The sequence below is a fragment of the Danio aesculapii genome, chromosome 2 (assembly GCF_903798145.1).
Source record: "Danio aesculapii chromosome 2, fDanAes4.1, whole genome shotgun sequence".
In the NCBI taxonomy this organism is placed as follows: Eukaryota; Metazoa; Chordata; class Actinopteri; order Cypriniformes; family Danionidae; genus Danio; species Danio aesculapii.
In genome coordinates this window covers 27,616,145-27,633,943 of record NC_079436.1, presented here as the reverse complement: position 1 = coordinate 27,633,943, position 17,799 = coordinate 27,616,145, and the positions used below count along the sequence as shown (strand labels likewise).

At 36.2% G+C, this 17,799-nt stretch overlaps 2 protein-coding genes across 3 annotated transcripts in view; one reads left to right on the top strand and one right to left on the bottom strand.

Annotated features, from left to right (window-relative positions):
- Positions 1 to 8,299, bottom strand: part of tmem68 (transmembrane protein 68) — a 13,449-nt gene extending 5,150 nt beyond the window's left edge. Inside the window, exons 1-7 of one of the 2 annotated variants that reach the window (XM_056476539.1) lie at positions 8,209 to 8,299; positions 7,807 to 7,861; positions 4,993 to 5,390; positions 4,057 to 4,224; positions 1,731 to 1,924; positions 1,592 to 1,652; positions 1,339 to 1,478 (exon numbers count right to left, since the gene is read on the bottom strand). In XM_056476539.1, coding sequence (XP_056332514.1) covers positions 1,339 to 1,478; positions 1,592 to 1,652; positions 1,731 to 1,924; positions 4,057 to 4,224; positions 4,993 to 5,320 — 891 coding nt within the window. In that variant the 5' untranslated portion in view covers positions 5,321 to 5,390; positions 7,807 to 7,861; positions 8,209 to 8,299. The remainder of the gene's footprint in view (positions 1 to 1,338; positions 1,479 to 1,591; positions 1,653 to 1,730; positions 1,925 to 4,056; positions 4,225 to 4,992; positions 5,391 to 7,806; positions 7,862 to 8,208) is intronic. The other variant, XM_056476549.1, reaches the window with a different exon arrangement.
- A 136-nt stretch (positions 8,300 to 8,435) lies between these two features.
- Positions 8,436 to 17,799, top strand: part of tgs1 (trimethylguanosine synthase 1) — a 53,859-nt gene continuing 44,495 nt past the window's right edge. Inside the window, exons 1-4 of the mRNA XM_056476482.1 lie at positions 8,436 to 8,762; positions 11,139 to 11,203; positions 11,724 to 11,899; positions 13,600 to 14,191. Coding sequence (XP_056332457.1) covers positions 8,650 to 8,762; positions 11,139 to 11,203; positions 11,724 to 11,899; positions 13,600 to 14,191 — 946 coding nt within the window. The 5' untranslated portion in view covers positions 8,436 to 8,649. The remainder of the gene's footprint in view (positions 8,763 to 11,138; positions 11,204 to 11,723; positions 11,900 to 13,599; positions 14,192 to 17,799) is intronic.

Genomic DNA, 17,799 nt, shown 5'->3' with positions numbered 1-17,799 from the left:
GTTTGAAACACCATTTTAGCATTTATTAGCAAACAACCTGATGCCATTGATGATGACTATGCAAACTCTAACACGATCAATCCATTTCCTATTTTTTTTTTCATTAAAAAACTAAAAATTAAAAACCTGTTGAAAATCAAAGTTAAGAAAGTGTCATATCATAATGTGGATATGTTTTTGTCACCATTAAATGGATAGTTTCCCCCAAAACAAAAATTCTTCATTCCTACTATGCAATGGCTTCTTTTTCTCACAGTTCTTCAGAATATCCTTCTTTGTGTTCAACAGAAGAAAACATTCATAAAAGTTTAAACCACCTCACTCGGAGTAAATTGTGAAATAAAAATATTCATTTTTGGTTGAAATGTTCCTTTAAAGTTGATTGTTTACTATTATTGTCAGTTTAAAAAATAGATAGCATTAAAGAAAATTGTTCTGAAAAAAGAAAACTAAAGCACTGAACGTAAAGAAGTAACTAAGTGCTGAATGTTAAAATATTACAATTACGACTTTATACATTGACGATTCAGGAGGCGGGAGGGTCAACTTTTTCTGTAATGTTAGTTTGTGTAATACATCCCTCAGTGAATCAAATTTATGCATTTATTCAAATTAAAACTAATATATTAATAAAACCCATTCAAGTTTTCAGTGTTTTGCAGGACATTTGGTGTATTCTGACCTACAGTAACCACTGATTAGCTATTATAGTTGCTGTAGGTCAAACTATACAAACTATGAATCTAATTTTTACTTTATTTGTAGACTAGATGTAGATACAAACACCTATTTTACAAGAAAAGAGTGTTGTTAACACTTACAATGTCTATCGGTGCTCTAGATCTGTTGGTGTCAGACTGTTGAATGATTTCTTTCTCACATAGACTGATTGGTGCGATTATGTGTTTACAATGGTATGAACCGTTATAGGGGTGGTCAAAATGTATATTTATATTATCTATTATTTAATAATTAATATTATTATTTATTATACAGATCAGAGAAAAAAATAATTATTAAAGGGCTGATCCCCCTTCATGATAAACCCCTCTGTAATTTGCACCATGGCTCTTTAGGTTTGTTTAGAACAAAACTTTTACATTAATAAGTCGGAGTCTCAAGCCACACCCACCTACTGCCTATTACCATGGACCAACGGTAGCGCAGAGGTGTTTACTAGCTTTGACAAAGCAGCTGACTTTGGCAAGCAATTTTAAAGTTCCAAACAAAGTCCAAACATAATTATTCTGGGCCTGATTTTGATTGAAACGACATCCCACCACTACAGTATATTCTTCAATTTCATTTCAAGTATATCAGGGCCTTAAGTCGTCTTACCTTTTCAGCCAACTCGGCTGCATTGAGCTTTGGGTCGTATGGAATTGGGTCACCCAAGAAGGTGCGAAATTTGACTGGAAATCCTCCATAGATGGGTGCTACCGGCAGACGAAACCTCTCATACACCCAGCGGAAGAATCCTGAAAGAATTTTGAGATAAACATATTGATTTTAGAACATATAGAAGCTCTCCGTAATCTATCATGATACATATTAATACAACAGTGTAGAAGTTATAATGTTTTGTTCTCACTTAATGTTCCAAGAGAGCGAAATCCCTCCCTCAGGTTTTGCGTAAACATTGGTATGACTGGCTGTAGTGACAAACAGACTGTCAGCACAACAAAACCATGATGTATGAAAGGAGCCGAATAAGAGAAACGCTCGTTTACCACTTTAGAGTCAATGGCTACTTGTGCAAAGCCTTTGCGTTTGCCCCAGAACAGAGGGTACGTCTCGTCACTAAACAGAGCCTCTCGTACTCCTCCAGGAGAGATGCCCAGGAGATGACCGTTCCGCAGAGCCTTCACACACTCCTCCTGCGGCCCATGGATCACACTGAACACCTCCAACAGGAGCTTAAAACCTGCCGTGGTTGTTAAACACATAATAGAAGCACAAATAATCTCATCAGAGTGTGTGTGATCTTGTTGAATATGGAAAGGACTGACTTCTGAGCTTGTGTCAGGGCATTGCTGTGATATTTCTTGGTAGACATGGAGTACTTCAAGTATGCCATTTATGGGTTTATCTCTGAAGAATGTGTAAACATGACGCCTCCTGAGCACAATTAAATCATTGGGGTCTCAATCAGATTCCTACTTCTCGAAGTCATGAATCAGTAGGTACACGGAGTATTTGTACACAGATTCAGGCAAAAAAAAAAAAAAAAAACCTGGTTCTCTTCACATTGGGACACTGATGGTGATTGTTCCACATCAAAACTGGAACAGCAGAATTGATATTTTTTTACTTAATAATTTTATATTTTTATTTATATAATTTTTTTTACGTACATTATAGATAAATGATTTTCGTATCCCATTCATACACCAGCAAAATATCAACCATTACTCACTTGTGAATGTTTGCTTAATTGTTCTGTACCTATCTAATTATGTTAAATTATGGTAAAAGATAACTTATTACATTCTTTATAAAATAAAATTATAATAATAAATAAATTTTCACAGTGCATTGTGGAACTTTTCAGGACTTCAAAATGTTTCAGTGCACCGGAATCATTTTGTGATTGTGACAACCCATAAAGTAACTCCCTGGTCAGTGCCCTGACAACTGATTAAGAAGCTGATTGAGACACAGTTCCCACTGAAAGCATTCTCTTCAGATACATCAATCACTTTCCAGCTCAACCAGTAGCAGGTGTTTAGGGCGTGGCTTCTGTAGCAGGCAGGGTCAGAGGGTGTTTAGCCAGTATGAGACCATGGATGATGCATTACATGAGATACAGTACATTCAAATTTAGACACAGAAATGCTAGATCAATTGAGATGTAGAAATTAGTATGCTACATTCATGTTTTGTGACATTAGCTCTTTACTCTCAAGCACCCTTTAAAAACAGCACAACAATGTCAGGATAAGAATAATCTTAAGAAAGGGTGTGTTTTGTAATTGCTAATTAATTTAACTTAAATTATTAAGATATGACTTTCTTATTAAATAAATTATGATAAAATGTGATTTAAATTATTAAGATAAGATGTGACTCGTCTATATCTATTTCTATATATGGCCATAGCCATATCACCTTGCAGCCCAAAACCGGTTACTCACTGAAGCTAAGCAGGGCTGAGCCTGGTCAGTACCTGGATGGGGGACCACATGGAAAAACTAGGTTGCTGTTGGAAGTGATGTTGGTGAGGCCAGCAGGGGGCGCTCACCCTGTGGTCTGCGTGAGTCCTAATGCCCCAGTATAGTGAAGGGGACACTTTACTGTCAGTGAGTAGCGTCTTTTGAATGAGACGTTAAACCGAGGTCCTGAATCTCTGTGGTCATTAAAAATACCATGGCGCTTCTCGTAAAAAGTAAAGGGTGTAACCCCTGGTGTCCTGGCCAAATGCCCTCTTAGCCCTAAACCATCATAGCCTCCCAATCATCCCCATCCACTGATTGGCTCTATGACTGTCCCCGACTACACTAATAGCTGGTGTGTGGTGAGCGCAATGGCGCCGTTGTCCTGTGGCTACCATTGCATCATCAGAGTGAATGCTGCACACTAGTGGAGGTGTGGAGGGACCACCCTCGTGATTGTGAAGTGCTTTGGGTGTATGGCAATACACAATAAATGCGCTATATAAATACACACATTACAGTACATTACATATATATATATATATATATTTATTTATTTATTTTACTTTATTTTTTATCATGTATATATTATATATTATAATGTATGTATGTATTGAATTGTTGTGAATGATTAGTTAAACGTGATGCAGCAGAGATTATGAATCCATGACATCACCTGGGACAATAAAGTTTACCTTACAGTACCTTAATCGACACTTGTAATGCTAAAAGTACATCCATGTGTTAAGGATAAAGTGAAATTCTGCTATTTTAAATTCTAAGCTCAGAGTTGTAGGGCACGTTTGTTTAGAAATTGACCGAATGTCAACAAAAACAGGTACTGAATAACGATTAAATAAATGATTCTGACGATTTGAAAGTTTTCCATTATGAATGTTTTTACCTGGAACCTTGAAGAGAAAATGATCAGCCACTGAATGACAAGTTCTTCCCTTCTGAAGGATAACTGTTGCCAAGAAATAATAGTAGTCTACCGGAATCGCCCCGTGATAATAGACTATGAGGGCAGGTCCTTCATCTGGAATTTTGTCTAAACCATGGATTTCATAACCTGTCAAAAATAAACACCTGATTAATCAGGGGGACATGGTTCAACATTTTTTGTGAAGCTTGACAGAATGCACCACTTTTATGAAAATGTATTGACATGAAACATTGGATATTATTAAAAACTGTGACACTAAGTGACATTAAAGACAATTAAAAATTACATAAATGTATATTTCAATTACATGTGTTTCTTTTAAGCTTTCCATTTAGAAAAAAAGAAAACATAGTTTCAACAAAATATTATTAAGCAGAACAATGTTCAACAGTCTTCAGTGTTGATAACAGTAAGTGATCATTTATTTAATAACATCAAGCTCATGTGTTCTGCTATATGTGGAAACATTAAAACAGAAAATGATTTTGAATTGCAATATTATTTCAAAGGACAATGCCCACAAATAACTATTTAAAAATGATTCATTAACTTTCTCATTACTTTAAGTCATTTCTAACCTTTAGAAAATACCATAAGTAGAAGTTCAATTAGAAAACAATAGACAGAACAGTTATTTAGATGGTCCACTTAATAAATACTGAGCAGGAATGCCAGAAACAACATTATTTGCATTGTCAATGTATAAGATTGTTTAAGGCTGGAAGAAAAATATAAATTGCAATATAATACACAAAATATGTCTGATCTTACATCATGTTTTTAGACTTCTCAGTTATGCTTTTATCATTCCTGTCCATCGATCCCATATCAGTAGATAACAAAATAACAAAATAACAAAAAAATGCATATTAAAAACCTAAGTCCATTACATACCATGCCAAATAGCACCATGCCCATCCCACAGGGTGGCCAGAGTTTTCCTTGCTCCATCCCAAAGGTTATTGGAATATGCTTCCCTCAGCTGGTTCTTGTGTTTGTACACATGAAGGAAAAGTATTGACAGATAGAGAAGGATCACTATGAGAAAGGGCAGGATGAAGACCACGGCTAGCGGTGTGAAAACCCAGAGCAGATACTCCAGGAAGCTGAGGTAATCCTCGATCTGCCCAAGTCCTGCCCACTCCTCCCACACGTGGACCAAGCAGGAGAAGAGGCTGATGGATCCATTCTCAAACAGACAGGACTCATTCCCACTGGACATGCTGCTTCACTGTTAGCCTCTCCCGATGGCAGATGGGCTGAGCAAGGCAACAATCTGCCAAAGGGCAGACCTGGACATGAGAGAAACAAACTATCAATGACGCATGTTAAGATGCAATTAAAGCTGAAGTGGTTCATTTTTATGATATTAAAACACATTCACTGATATAAAGTTTAATATGCATGTCGGTAGGTTGAAAATTAGTAGACAACGTATGTCGCATACATTATGTACATGAATAATCTTGTGTATATGCATTTTAAAGAGATCCCTTGAAAATGTCTGATAACATTTCATCCAAATTTAAAATAAAATACTGACATTTAAAGCATTTTTTAAGATCATGACAATTATTCAGATTCAGAGTCGTAATTACAAATGCTTTCATTTCTGAACTCTTCAGAAGTTAAAACATTAGTATTCTAATGAATATACAGTTTTAATGAACATTCTAATGAATGTAACATAATCTTTTTCTTTTCTGTCTTCCAACAGAATAGATCTAAAATTATATTTACTTAAATCACATAAACGTAAAATATAAATCCAGAGAAATTGAGAATTTTCAAGAGATCTCTAAATTTATACAGTATATTTAAAAATATCTGATAAACCTTTAAAGGCACACCTGTGGTTCATAAATTGTATGTTTTTTTTATCGAACCCAGTTTGCATCATAGACTGTAGGTTTCCATTAATACATCTTTTTTTTAAACAACTGTATTAAAAAAATAATAATAATCACCCGTGATGTTGTTAAAAAAATCTAGTTCTACCATGTCCCATGAAGCAGCGGAGAATAGAGCAAGGAATAATAGAGCAATCTCATTCATTCATTTTCTTTTCAGCTTAGTCATTTTATTAACCTGGGGTAGCCACAGCGGAATGAACGGCCAACTTATCCAGCATATGCTTTACGCAGCGGATGCCCTTCCAGCCGCAACCCATCACTGGGAAACATCCAAACACACTCATTCACACATACACTGCAGACAATTTAGCTTATTCAATTCACCTGTAATCACATGTCTTTGGACTGTGGGAGAAACCGGAGCACCCGGAGGAAACTCACGCGAACGTGGGGAGAACATGCAAACTCCACACAGAAATGCCAACTGACCCTGCAGAGGTTTGAACCAGAGACCTTCTTGCTGTGAGGCGATTGTGCTACACACTGTGCCACCGTGATGCTAGAGCAATCTCAATGAATGTAAATATTAATATAGATTTGCAATAAATATGTTGATAATACAATTAAATTTAATAACTTTAAATGATGAGAGTTATATTTCAATATTGTTGTTCATGTGCTTTGTAGGACTGTTTTTCATTCAATGACATTCAAGGCAAGTTTGTTTATATGGTGGCGCGGTGGCACAGTGGGTAGCGCTCTCGCCTCACAGCAAGAAGTTCGCTGGTTCGAACCTCGGCTGGGTCAGTTGACATTTGTGAAATTTGCATGTTCTCCTCGCATTTGCGTGGGTTTCCTCCAGGTGCTCCGGTTTCCCCCACAGTCCAAAGACTTGCAGTATAGGTGAATTGGGTATGCTAAAATTGTCCGTAGTGTATGTGTATAAAGGAGAGTGTATGGGTGTTTCTCAGTGATAGGTTGCGGCTGGAAGGGCATCCGTTGCATAAAACATGTGCTGGATAAGTTGGTGGTTCATTCCGCTGTGGCGACCCAAGTTTAATAAAGGGACTAAGCCGAAAAGAAAATGAATGAATGAATGAAGTTTATTTATAAAGCACATTTCATTTATTCATTTTCTATTCGGCTTAGTGGCTTTATTAATCTGGGGTGGCCACAGAATGAACCGCCAATTTATCCAGCATATGTTTTACACAGCGGATCACCTTCCAGCTGCAACCCATCACTGGGAAACACCCATACACTCTCATTTACACACATACACTACAGACAATTTAGCTTACCCAATTCACCTATAGCACGTCTTTGAAGTGTGGGGAAAACCAGAACACCCAGAGGAAACCCATGCGAACTCCACAGAAAAATTCCAACTGACCCCGCTGAGGCTCGAACCAGTTACCTTCTTGCTGTGAGGCGACAACGCTACCCACTGCGCCACCCAGCACATTTCATTGTATTAGGATATATATTATAATATTAGGATATTATTATAAAGGTTGTACGATATTATTCATTATTTCTGTAACTTATAAAAATGTAATGAGTGTCAGAACATCAATTCGTATTTGACAACTAAATTGACATCCTCTTTCACAAGCCACACGATTTGGCCAATGACGTGAGTTTGGGGCGGGGCTATTTTCTTGTTAACCAATAGCAGACGGGGGACTGTTTGACAACAATAATCGTAAATCCAATGACATTTTGTGACTCAAGCTTTTGAGACACACTTCAGCTGACACGATTCACAAATCTAACTTAAGCTATTTGACAGATTATTCAACAGGCAGATAAACTGAAATAAATATGTATATACGTCACATTAAATCACACAAACCTTCTCCAGCGGAAATGTGTTGCTCGGTCAAACATAACAAACTCACAGCGGTGCCCTAAAATGGAATGACATTGATGTCAGTGAAGTTATAACTGTTCATTCAGCCTCAGTGACAGGTTAAGACTGTTGTTCAACCTTCAACGTCACTTAAATGAACACTGTCAATAACGACAAGGAAAAGCGTAGCGTTAGATCTCTCGGTCTTCCGTTACACTTGACTAGTGAACAACCATCATAGATGAACATAACGTTACCTTAAAAAGCTCCAGCTTTTGCGGTTTTAGAGCTGTCACCACGAAAAGTAATTCATCTAAATGCATCTTATCATTCGTAAAACTAAACATTCGAATAAATGTTTTACAAGAGCCGTTTTAAATATCATTTTCATTCAGATGTACTTACATGATGATACCTCGATGAAACAGATACTGTTGTCCTCAATAAATATTTTCCCTTCCTGACTAAACCGGCTCTCTTTACATGTGACACAAACAGGAAACCCTCCAGGTCAACGTCCGTGGCTGAACGAGCAAAGAAGCGTCATAATAAAAGTCCTGCACGCGCAAACCAGTCGTTGTTAGTATCGCGAGTTTACAGAGAGTCTTTTAATTTGACGTGCAATTTACAAAACACGAGGAGGGAACGTACATAGCAGTAGTTAAATGTGCGTGTTGTTTGATAAATAATACTGTAGTATTTTAACCATTTTCGTTTTAATTAATCGTTATATCTGAATATCGACTCTCCTGGTGGTTTTCAGTCCCGCTGACCTTACTACGAAACGGTAATATTACGGGGGGTTCGTTGAAAACTCTGTTGACAGGTGTCACTCATGCGTCGATCATGATGATTGATTACGGCGAGCGGAATGTTGTTCCTCTTGCTGATATCATCTTCTATCAAGGCGAAGAGACAGAGATGACTATACACTGCTTGTGCTCCAGAGCCTACGTCAAGTATGTATTCGTGTTGAACAAGACTGCGTGTGATATGATCATCTGATATGCGAGCAGTTTTGCTAAGAAAGGCAAAAATGACTTAAAAACTGCATGGACTTGCAAATGACTTGGTTACCTGGTTTTAAATGGGCTGAGAATGAGAAAAGGCCAGTGGTCAGTCGAATAAACCATCAAGTCTAATCGTACTCATTTAGTCATAAAGATGTTTTTCTTTATGATAAAAAAGTGGCATGACATAAAAACTGTCAATTATTGTATATTAAATAAGTCACAAGAAACGTGAGATGCATGTTCAGCCTGTAAACCACACGAAATCATCCTGAAATGAAAAGAGGTTTATAATCTCGGTTAAAACAAGATTTAATCAAGCTCATACAACATTGACTTGGGTTTTCTTTTTGATAACTCCTTAATTGTCAACTCAATTTTGGAGTTTACGTTTGTCAAACTCAATTCAAGTAAAACTTTATTTATAGAGCACATTAAAAAACACAGAAGTGAGCCAAAATGCTGTGGAGAATTGTACAACAACAGTACAACAAACTAAGCATTATAGTATATAAAATATAAGGTAAAGTATAGCCAAACTACCTAAAAATGCATATAAATTAAAATAACCAGTTAGTAAAGTCTTCCAGTTACATTCAGAATACATTTTAAAGTATTATTACTTGTCTATAAATCACTAAATGGCCTAGGACCTCAATACATTACAGATATGCTCACTGAATACAAACCTAATAGATCATTAAGATCATATAAACTAGAAATTTCAAGAGTTCAGTCAAAGCAGGGTGAATCGGCCTTCAGCTACTACGCCCCCTGCTGCTGGAATCAGCTTCCAGAAATGATCAGATGTGCTCCAACAATAAGCAAGTTCAAATCAAGACTGAAAACACATCTGTTTAGCTGTGCGTTTACTAAATGAACACTGTGCTGCATTAGACAGATCTCACTATTATGTCTTTCTTTTCTTTTTCCTTTTTTAATAACCTGTTTTAACAGATTTTAGTCTAATTTAATCACTTTTATTATTTGTTTTTATTTTCTTTTACTTGTCTCTTTTATTCCTGTTTATATATGTTATTATATATTATATAATATATAAATAAACTTGCCTTGACTAAATTTAAAAGAAATGAGCTGATTTAAATGAAGAAAAAAAAGAGGCCTGTCTAATCGCCAATGGCAAATCATTCCATAGTTTAGGACCTACCGGTGAAAGCACAGTCCCCTCTAAGCTTACACTTCATTTTTGACACAATCAGGAGCAACTGATCAGCTGAACTGAGAGAGCGAGTGGGCTTATAGGGGTGTATCAGCTCAGGGATAGAAGGTGGCGCAAGACCATTTAGAGATTTAAAAACAAATAAAGAATCTTAAACTGTATTCTAGAATGAACTGGCAACCAATGAAGCAAAGCTAGCATGGGGGAAATGGGGTCATATTTATGAGTACCAGTTAACAGACGTGCTGCAGCATTTTGCACTATTTGCAAACGAGTAATAGCTGACCCGCTGCACCTCACATACAGTGTATTACAGTAATCTAACTTAGTGGTCACAAAAGCATGAATTACCACCTCAAACGGTTGTTTTGGTATATTGCTTTATTTTTGCGAGTTGTCTTAATAGGGAAAAAAAATAGATTTGATTGTTAAATTTTAAATCTGAGTCAAATTTCACCTCTAAATTAGGGATTGTAGGCTTAATATCCTGAGCTAACGAACCCAAATTTGTGTATGATATATGCATATGTTTTTTTTTTTATTTAACCCCCCCACCTTCAATTACACATATTCTGTTAGAATCTCCATTTTAATACAAGTAGAAACTTTATTTATGAAGTACACTCAACCTGGCACTTGAAAGATTTTACCAGAATGTTTTTATTATTATCATATCATTAATTAAATAATTGTTGAGTCTTTGTAATTGCTGTATTTTTCAGTTTGCTTGTTTTTAAATATTATATTTTATGTAATATATTTAATATAAACTGTGTTATGCCTTGGATATGCCTTGGTCTTATGTGTGATCATAGCAATAAAAAAGTATTTTTACTATATACAAAGGTAGATTGATCTAAAATGAACATTGATTACCTCTGTGTAACTATGTGATGGTTCAATACACATTAGTCAGTATTCAAAGTGAATCAAAATTGTTTTTCAAAATTGTCCTAGGACAATAGTGGGGGTTCTGTAATTTAGGACAACTTTGATGAAAGTTGATGATCCACTTCAAATGTTGACTACTACAGTATATTTGATGAAGTGAGCATTGACTGTGACACTGAACACTAGGCTGACATGGGATGTTGCCTGTTTGTTTACTATTCTGAAAATACTGTTTGTCTTGTGTTTATCCACAGCGATCGAGAATTGTATCGGTCAGATTTTAAAGCCATATCAAGTCAAGCTGAAAATGAAGTGCAAGGTATAGTTTCCTGTTATTATCTGATTTTATCTGCTTAAAAATGATATAACTATTTAATTATAACATTCAGCTCAATGTTACTCAACAAATGTTCTGTGGAGCCTCAAGTAGACTTTAAAATAAAACAAAACAAGCATTAAAAAAGTTGTTAAAAATTATATTTCTTTTTTGTTCACATCCTCGACAACTGTTTACATCTTTTGTAGAAACAGGTTTACTGTTTCCTTGAAAAACTGGAATATATGAGGAAGTGGTATTTAAAAGCATGACCTAGAAAATCATGTAAATTATTACAATTTTATAGTCAAACCACACCAAGCTCTAAAAATTTTTACAGGGTAGATATTGTGAGTACAAATGTATTATTAATTCTGTCACAAAGGACTGAACATATTTAGAGAGTTTTGAAGCTCCTAGGAGTCCTGAAGTACCATTTATTTAGTCATTTTGCTGTGTTTAGATACATGCAGCGTCTCATAATTCTCAAACAATCAGACTTCACAGTTTTTTTTTTTTTCAGGAGGTGTTGAAACTAATGATGGAGAAGAGCTTTTAAAAGATACTAACTGTTCCGTGGATGAAGATGAGGATGAGGAAGAGGAAGAAGAAGATGCTGTTGTTGATGAAGAGACCTTGCTCATGGCCAGTTTGGGGCTTCCTGTGCAGTTTGCCAGCTCTTCAAAACAGAGGAGAGCTGTATGTCTCTTTTATGCTTTTATTGCTTGTTACAATATTCATTTAAAAACTCTTAGGCCTTCTTCCAAAATCCACTGTCCTGTTTCCTGCTTTATTAGCCCCCCTTTGAATTTTTTTCTTTTTTAAATATTTAACAAATGATGTTGAACAGAGCAAAGACATTTTCACAGTATGTCAGATAATATTTTTTATTCTGGAGAAAGCTTTATTTGTTTTATTTCGGCTAGAATAAAAGCAGCTTTTAATTTTTTAAAAACATTTTAAGGTAAAAATTATTAGCCCCTTTAATTTTTTTTCGATAGTCTTCAGTACAAGCTTAAGCCTTTAATGTTACTTTAAGCTGTAAAGAAGTGTCTTGAAAAATATGTAGTCAAATATTATTTACTGTCATCATGGCAAAGATAAAATAAATCATTTATTAGAATGAGTTATTACAACTATTAGGTGTTGAAAATGTGTTGAAAAAAACGTCTCTCTGTTAAACAAATTGGGGGGGGGAATAAACAGGGGGGCTAATACTTCATAGGGGCTAATAATTCTGACTTCAACTGTACCTTGGACATTTTTGTTAACATTTAATATTATTTCTTTGTTTAGGAAATCAGTTTTCACATTCTGATTCCAATGCCTCATTATTAAATTGTTAAAATCAGTGGAATTTTGATACATTGTTTGTGATAACTTCACACATTTACATAACAAATCCTGAACAGAGACTGGCATATTATATGACTTTATAATAGATGGTGGCCGTGTTGACGTATTGAAGCAACAGACTGACAGCGGACCATGCTTTCTATTATAATGTCTATGGGCAGTATGTCAAAGATATGGAGACACACACACACACACACACACCAAGCAGCAGCAGAGGAGAGGTGCGCCAGTCACTGAATTCAGCATATAGGCGTTCTGTCTTTATTTTATGCACTGTTTTGGTCATAAAGATATCTGTAGCTCAATTGACGGCATTCTGTATTTAGCTTGTACGGTGGCTCTGAACTGTAAAAACTTCTATTATACAGGATTATACCCTGTTTGATTATATTTATACCGGATGAAAGTTTCAGAGGCAGTGTGTCAGTACGAATCACACAACCTGAGGTCGAATTATTTTTTAACGTGCGAAAATTACAGACGAAAATTTTTGATTCAGTGTGCAATAACCTTTACAGTAATACTGTGTATTTTTGACCAAATACAAGATGAGCCTATGAGACTTCTTTCAAAAACTTAACAAAATTACATTATAATACTCTTGATTCTTAACTGTGTGCATTGCCACATTGATTATTAATGACTGTTTGTAACCTTTTCCATTTAATGGACTTTCTTACATCTGACATCAACATGCATTTTGTACTGAAATAATATCTAGATATTCTTTGACTGAATTGTATTTGCAAATAACTAAAGTTCACTGGCATTTACATCTACGTCAAGGGTGGTTCACCGATCTGATCAGAGTGTCTCTCTGCTACACTTTTAAACTTGGCTTTTAATATATGCATGCAAATAATAGCGCGTTAATGCCCAGATGTGAAACAGGGCTGCTTTAAGTCCCTGGATTATCCAGTGCAGTCAAGCTGTGTTTTCTTTGTAAATTGCCATTAAAGGAGGCTACTGTGAAGTCTTACCCCATTTGCTTCAGGAAATGAGTTGGCTGTGGCCCAAAACTAATGATTGTTTCTCATCTTTAGGGGCAAGTTTTAGCAAGACCGAAGAACAAAAGAACCGTCAAGTGTTTGAAAACCTCTTCAGATTATGCAGACTCAAATGAAAACTCTGAGGACATCGCCGAGCCTCCCTGTGAACAGATTTGTCCCACGTCAGATGAGGCCTGGTTGACGTACTGGCAACAGCATGGAGAGGGTCTACTATGGCAAAGCTGGGTGGAGAAACATCCTGAAAACTCCAACAGTACAGCACAAGACTTTTCCCACTCGCAGACAGACTGGGACGAGCACTTCCAACAGATATACAAGTACTACTGGGAACAGTTTCAGTACTGGGCTGCACAGGGCTGGACATTAGACGAGTCCTACAGCACAACTGCTGCTTCTGAGGAAAGTCAAAACTGCCAGGGAGAAACGGAGGCACTCGAGAGTCAGACAGAAGATAGGTCGAAGGCAGATGCAAGCGGTGTTACTCATCTCATAAACAGCTTGAGCTTATTGACCGAGGAAGTTGACATGGACGATGGCCGGCAGCCTTTGGTCTGCGCCGATGAGCCCTGCGATGGTGGAAACCACAAAAGGCCCTCGTCACGTGCAGCCTGCACTGATGCTTCTGGTTAGTGCATGTGCTTTGACATTCGAGGTCTCTTTGTGTGCTGGCTATGGGGGATTGTGCCGTTCCCACAGTGATGCTGAACCCAAATATGTCAACACCTTCCTGCACCGTGACCTACTTTCAGCGTATTGAATCTGGTGCAGATGTAATATAAGTTAAAATTTATTCTGTCATCTGCAGCAGGGGCCCGTTGCCTGTGCTCCATTTTTTTGGAGGTTGAGAACGTAAACAATGCTCAGACATAGATTTTTACTAAATTCATTCGAAATTGGTAAGAAAGCATGGCAGTTGCTTTCATCGCTTTGACAAACTTAAAGGGAAAGTTCACACAGAATTAAAAATCGGCGTCATGATTTACTTACTCTCCAACTTTTCCAAACCTGTTGAGTTTCTTTGTTCTGTTGAATATAGAAGATATTTTGTAGAATGCTAGAAACCAGTAGACATCAGAGATGGGAAGTAACGAAGTACAAATACTTCTGTACGCTGTAGAAAACTTTACTGTATTTATTACTGTACTAACTTTTTACTTGTACTCCTTACAGTTTTAAACCACGGTCGTTATTTGTTTTCATGTGTTTGGTTACACAATCTATATTATTTCTTGTCATTGCGCAATTTGAGCGCCTTTTTGATGCAATCAATCTATTGTTCGTCATTGCACGCCTGCGTGCTGCAGTGCTCGGCTTTTTCAACAATGGCTATCACACAACGCATGTAGGCAAGTTTATAAAGAATACTATGAGAATGGCAAGGATGACTACGCAGATGAGGCAGAGGGAGTAAGCTAATTTAACAGGACTGATGCTGCCCTGTTTACACTGTGATAAGACACATTTTGCTCGATTGGATCACAGGTAAACAAGAGAGACACTTTCCAGTTCAAAAATATACCATGTAAATGCTTAAGGTGGTTAGAGTCTTTTGTTCCGATCATATTGCACAGGATTTCTCTGATCTTTCAATCTAATACTGCAAAAAAGTGCTTTTTTTGTAAAGATTTGTACATTTTAGTTCTAAAACGATCAAATAAAAAGTATTTATTTTAGCAAAAGAAAAGAAAATCAATATATTTTGGACAGAATTAAGTGTAAAATTTAAGACATTATTTATAAAGGCCTGCAGTATTAATATGAATGGCAGCTGTAGTTTTTGATCTAACAGCCCAAAACTAAATACTGAATGCTGTGAGATTGCATCAGCATGATGATACATTGGTTGACTTTTTGAGCGATATTGCGGGGTGTGATGCTGCTTGGCTACTTTCATAAAATTGGCAACAAACATTTTACATAAAGATTTGAAATGTAAGTTTGTATTAATGTATCGACAGGATGTGAGGTCTAGTTACCTATTTATCCTCACTCACTATCCTTCAGCTTAGTCCCTCATTTATCAGGGGTCGCCACAGCGGAATGAACCGCCAGTTGTTCCAGCATATGTTTTACACAGCGGATGCCCTTCTAGCCACAACCCAGTACTGAGAAACACCCATACATTCTTGCATTCACCACTACGGCCAATTTAGTTTATCTATTCACCCATACTGCATGTCTTTGGACTGTGGGGGAAACCGGATATTTACCTAATGTAACTAGTGAAACTAAAACATGTAGTAGTAAGGGGTACTTTTTACATTACATTACAGTACATTTTTGAGGCTGAACTTTACTTTTACTTGAGTACAAAAGTGCTTCAACTTTTACCTGAGTCGTTTTAAACATGAGTATCTGTACTTCTACTTGAGTAAAGGATGGTTGTACTTTTGCCATCTCTGGTAGCCATAGATAATTTGTTTCTCTACTATTGAAAATGGCTACTGGTTGCCAACATTATTCAGACATCTTGTTTTGTTTTAAAAAGGAAATAAGAAACTCATAAAGGTTTGGATTCACTTGGATCTGCTTCAAAATTAAGTAAACGGTGAAGAGCTTTTCATTTTTATACATTTAAATTGTTATCAAATTACCATCAAAGACATGATGGTCTTGATGTGTATTGACTTTCTTGTCAGTCAGTCACTTTGCAGACACTGTTGTTCACCTGTTTCAGAAATGTTCTGAATAAGTAAAGTCCGCTTTTTATTTTTAACTGACAGTTTTTGGTCAAAATTATTATTTTATTTTATTTTATTCGATTAAAATTTATTTTGTAGAATTTTTGAGAAAATAAGATAATGTAGCTATAAGGGTTAAGTAATATTCAATTGTTGTATATTATCATTATACAAGGTGTCCGCGGGGTCTTAAAAAGTATAATGAAAGTTGATAAATCAATATAGAGAAATTTAAGGCACTTAAAAAGTATTTAAAAGTCTTAAATGCTATTTTGCAAGGTATTACATTTTATATCAATTGTGATTATGCAGTGTATGGTTGTATGATACATTTGCCTGAATTAAATGCGTGAATATCAGGATGCTGTGTAGTTTATGAAATCATTGAAATCCTACTAGATTTGACATCATGCTGCTTTGTTTACTGCAGAAACCAAGGCAACACCATTATTTCTGCAGTTCTATAGGCGCCATTCTGCTGAATTAGCTAGATTTAATAGATTTTTATTCAACATATGAATAATGTTTTAGTTTTGGATAAATTTCTTACATTTAATATTTAGTAAATAAAATAAGTTAATCTTGCCAGTGTTTCCGGTTGAAACCGAAAGTGGTTTTAAGGTCTTAAAATGTGTGGGATAAAGTCTTAAAATAGGTCTTAAAAGGTATTAAATTTAAATCTCTGATTCCTGTACTGTATATACTCTGTTATATACCTGAATTGAACAGTAGTGTGATCCCAGCATTTGTTTATTGTTTGAGGTATCAACAAATATAATCTTTGGGACTGTGAAAAAAAAATTACACCCCTACATTTGATGGTCATTGACTTCCTTTGAAAGGACAACATCCAAATCTCACAACACATACAGTTTATCAAAATATAAGACAAAGAAAGTCGTACAGGTTTGGAATAACATTAGGGTCAATAAATAAAAAAAGAACTAGAATTAAAAAGAACTTTTGCAACAACCATCCCTTTAGTTATCTTTGTCATGTACTGTAACTTCTTCACTTAAATCGGTACAGATAATCAAACCTTGGTGTAAAAATAACATAAACATCCTAGCTGTAGAACCCTTTCTAATAGCCCTGCAAAGTAAAAAGATTAAGATTGCAAATGTTGCTGCACTCGTGGAAAATTTAGTTGTCATCGATATGCTTTGATGGTGGCACCTGTGATCATGATGTCATGATCTCTTTCAGCATCATGGCGACATCAAATCAGAACTCTATTCGGTATATGACAACGGCCCGCATGTAAAAGCAGATCCCTTTCCCTAAAGGTCTTCTTTTGCAGCCTAAGCTCATCTCTGCCTGAATGTTTAATGCATCATATCAAAAGATGTCAGTTGTTGAATGGAAGGAGCATGTGACTTTGGCCTATGCATTTTTAATGCCAGTACACGTGAAAGAGAGCGCAGGCTCCTGGGTGTATGAATTGATCACAATCCACTCACAGTCGCTCTAAAAATGGCTCTTGTCATCCTGAGTGTCGTGCCATGACTGATGGCATCTGAACAACAGCCTTGTTTGTACCGCTGGAAAGACC